Below are 4,373 nucleotides of genomic sequence, written 5' to 3'. Positions count from 1 at the left end.
TGTGTGTCTGTGTTTGTCCCCTCAACTTCGCTTGACAACCGATGCTGGTGTGTTTACGTCCCTGTAACTTAGCGGTTCGGCAAAAGAGACCGATAGAATAAGTACTAGGCTTACAAAGAATAAGTCCTGGGGTCGATTTGCTCGACTAAAGGCGGTACTCCAGCATGGCCGCAGTCAAATGACTGAAACAAGTAAAAGAGGAAAAGAGTAAAAGAAGGAAAACATTGAATCATCGTTTCCTAGATATACACAGAACGAAGAAATTGTCCCTATGCTAAAACAAATATATCTATTACAAATATCATCATTTGTTTTGCAAACCGATAACAGTATGTTGGTGGATAAAGCGATACTTTCACTTTATCCACCAACATACCGTTATCGGTATGCAAAAGATTTCTCCTTTGCCACCCGTTTGAATACCCGATTATCACTTTGCTTTTCATCCTTTCGGGGTCGATAAATTAAGAACCAGTCGAGTACTGGGGTCGACGTGATCGGATATCCTCCTCCCCCAGATTTCAGGCCTTGTGCCTACAGTAAAAAAGATTGTTATCATCACCATCATTGTTACTACTACTACTACTACTACTACTACTACTACTACTACTACTACTACTACTACTATATTTATTATTGTTAAGCTGGCAGAATCATTAGCATGCTAGACAAAATGCTTAGCGACATTTCTTCCGACGTTTTGAATTAGTACACCACCGGGGTTGATTTTGTTTTTCATCCTTTCGGGGTCGATAAAATAATTACTATTTGAGCGCTGGGGTCGATGTAATCGACTAACCCCTTCTCCCGAAATTGCTGGCCTTGTGCCAAAATTGTAATAATAATAATAATAATGATAATAATAATGATAATAATAATAATTATTATTATTATTATTATTATTATTATTATTATTATTATTATTATTATTATTATTGAGTGAGAGCAGTGCATGCCATCAAAGTGACACTGGGGTAAAATATACGAAGCCCAGTATACCCATCATGACTACCCGTCTCATAAGGGTACACCAGGCACATGCATCACAATCATATGTACGCAACATGGAGATCTCATACCAAGATAAACAGCGCATGACCTTGCAGGTGGGGCTCAGTTAGAATTTTCTTCAGGTCGAGTAGCCCATCCCGCTCAAAAGGTCTCTGAATAAAGTTTGTTTAAGGATGTTGAGCAAAGCACCCATGTTTCCAAAGGTGAATTATTCAAACCCCAAAGAATTCCTCTGAACACATGGCTATGATGTTTCCCCACTACTTCTGCTCATGATCAGAGATGCACATATCGTCAGCCACCAAGGAACATGCTCAACTGGTTAAGGTCAAACAACTGACAAGCAAATCTATGGTATTGAGCAGAATATTTGCTGTAGCCCATCTTTTTATACCAAAACAAAACAATGTACATGATAACACTTCCAAGCAGTTAAGATCAGAAGCTTGTTACTATTATTATTATTATTATTATTATTATTATTATTATTATTATTATTATTATTATTATTATTATTATTATTTGATGAAAACTCTCATCTTATTTTGCTGGGTATGATGGAAAGTGTCAGCAATCTACAGCCAACAGACTTAGGTTACATTTGTTTACTGGTACTGTTTCAAGAAACCTGCGGAGAATTCTTACAGTTCCAAACAATACTGATTTTGGTAGGTGTGCTATCTTAACAATTGTTCCAATCTCTTTGAGCCATGCTGGTTGTTGAGTGCTGACACTTTCAAGTGCAGCATTTACTATTGGTATCACGTCTACTCTCCTCTTTAACCACAACCTTCGAATTTCCCACTTCAAATCGTCGTAGTTGTTCAATTTTTCTCGTTTCTCTTTGATCTTGTCACTGGGACATGCTATGTCGATCATCATGCAACTTATTTTTTTCTTTTTTATTCACTGCAACAATGCTTGGTTTCCGGTGTATGGTCAGGTAATCGCACTGAATCATTGCATCCCACAGGATTTTGCAATCTTCATTCTCGGTGACTCCTTCTGGAGTTCGCTCATACCACGTCTTTGCTCTTTGTAAGCCGTGTTGTTATTATTGGAAAGGCGGCGAAAGGTTTAGTGGTATTTCGTTCTGAGGCAAAATATTACACCCTAATGCAGTAGCTTAATGGTGCAAAATACTCAATTTAGACAAAAAAAAATTCTTTTTTAGTGTACATAATACACCAAATATTTAAGCAGTAAATAATGACTTTCTCATTGTTTTAATTGCACACATACATACATACTTATATTCATACATAAACGCACACACAAACGTAAATACATACACACATACATACATATATGTAGATATATGTATACATGTATGTATTTACATGTGTGTGTGAGTGTGTGTGCGTGTATGTATGTATGTATGTATGTATGTATGTATGTATTACAATTCTATGGCTATCATAAATGATTTATTTTAGAAACTTAACCATAAGATCTGGTTTCAATTTATCGAAAACAGCTGATCAAAAAGTAGTTCAGCGAAAAAGCACTTGATCGAAATAATTGTTGTTCGAATCAGCAATCGAATTATTAGAAATATTTGAAATACGAAAATTAGGCTAACGGAAAAAGAAGTTATATTACGACGTTTCATTAAAATATCGTTATTAAAATATGACACATACAAAAGCGTATGCTTCACCTGACCACGTGACCGACCAGGCTATCAGATGTTGTTGCACATTGCTGGTCACGATGCGCATTTGCATTGCTTTAGCCTTCAAATGACGCCACCCCGCTGGCTAGGCGAGCAGGACAACATTCTCCCCTAATCGAAAGAGGGACTGAAGCAACATAAAATGAAGTGTTTTACTCAAAAACACAACGCGCCGCCCTGACAGGGAATCTAACCCACGATCTAGCGATCGTGAGCGCAACAGCCTTACCACTAGGCCACTCACCTTCACATGCTTACAATCGTATGTTTTGCAATCTGAAAACCAGTGTAGGTTATATCGATGTCTCTTTATGGCCTTTATCAAAAGTACTTCAAAATTTGTTGTAATCGTATCAAAGTATGAAAACGGTGTTCATGTTTTTACTGTACAACGGAATTAGTAGTTCAACAGGATCGAAGGGTTATCGATAACTACACATAAATATTCGACTCTATTAAGTGTAATTATGAAATTAATCAATGAACTTTTTAAGACATTTTGCAGAAATCTGATAATTTTTAGCACTTCACTCAACTGATGTTTGTTTATTTTTTTAAACAAAAGAAATTATAACTTCTTTTATAAAGAAATTATTTTGATGTTTGTTGAAATTTGATTAATTGTTAAATCGAGCAAATATCACTTAAATTAATTGTTTGTTCGGTGAACCGTTTCTAATAGATTGTATTTCGATCAGCTGTTTACATACGTAGATATACATACTTTCAGTTCAGGTAACGATTGAATTGTTTCCATTGGTAACGCACAATTTCTGTCAACAGAAACATTGGCTTTATCCAAGTTCCAAAATGTTTTAAAAGCTCTGTAATTAAAAGAAATGGAATAAATAATAAACAACAAGAAGAAAATTAATCGTCTTTTTAATTCTATTTTCTTTTCTTTTCTTTTCTTTTTCAGCTACAAAAAAATAATTTGGATAAGAAATACAATTAAATAAAAGGCATACGGGACAACAGAAAGACCACTTCTGCTTTAATAGGAGCCGATCACAAGACGCGAGAAGGCCAAATTCAAATGACCAAAAAAGGAAAAAAAAAAACAAAAAAAAAAAACTCAATGCCGTAAGCTTGAAAGATCGTTCAATGTTCAGAACACTGAATTATGAAATATTTTTGTGGAAAGTGGTGTGGAAAACGGTTTTGAAAGGTGTTGTTTATTATGATATTTTTGATATGCGAAATCAAAACAACAAATGCAAACGAGAAATGGTCGTACCAATTCTTTGCTCTGTCAAGTCCATACTTGTTGCAAAGCGTCCAATGGATAATCCTTGCTATATTGTCGTGGTGTCTTTTATATTCCTTCTGGGCTAGTGGTGTACATTGGCTGGTAATATGTCATACGGTTTCACCGTTTTGTCTACAGATTCTGCACTTATCACTTTCTGATGTGCTGTCTATTATGTAGTTTGTTTTGAGTGCTTGCTCTTGGGCAGCATAAATTAGAGCCTCCGTTTCCGGTTTTAAATCACTTTTAGTCATCCACAGCCATCTTTTTTCTCTGTCTGTCTTATCTTCAACATCCCTATGAAATTGACCATGCATTCTTTTCTTTACCCACCTATTTTCAGTCTCATTCGTTTTCAATTTCTTGTATAGCGCTTTATCTTTGCAATCTTTCTTCCTACACAAGCCTGACCTTCTTACTTCTAATATTAGCGGTTCT

General features: G+C 35.6%; 1 protein-coding gene across 1 annotated transcript in view; it reads right to left on the bottom strand.

Annotated features, from left to right (window-relative positions):
* LOC106867493 (calcium and integrin-binding protein 1) overlaps positions 1–4,373 on the bottom strand; it is a 76,262-nt gene that overhangs the window by 54,433 nt on the left and 17,456 nt on the right. The window contains exon 3 of the mRNA XM_014912378.2: positions 3,411–3,510. Within this exon, the coding sequence (XP_014767864.1) occupies positions 3,411–3,510 (100 nt within the window). The remainder of the gene's footprint in view (positions 1–3,410; positions 3,511–4,373) is intronic.

The sequence above is a fragment of the Octopus bimaculoides genome, chromosome 8 (genome assembly GCF_001194135.2).
Source record: "Octopus bimaculoides isolate UCB-OBI-ISO-001 chromosome 8, ASM119413v2, whole genome shotgun sequence".
Lineage (NCBI taxonomy): Eukaryota > Metazoa > Mollusca > Cephalopoda > Octopoda > Octopodidae > Octopus > Octopus bimaculoides.
Note: the sequence above shows the minus strand (reverse complement) of the source record. Positions and strands in the feature narration are given on the sequence as shown.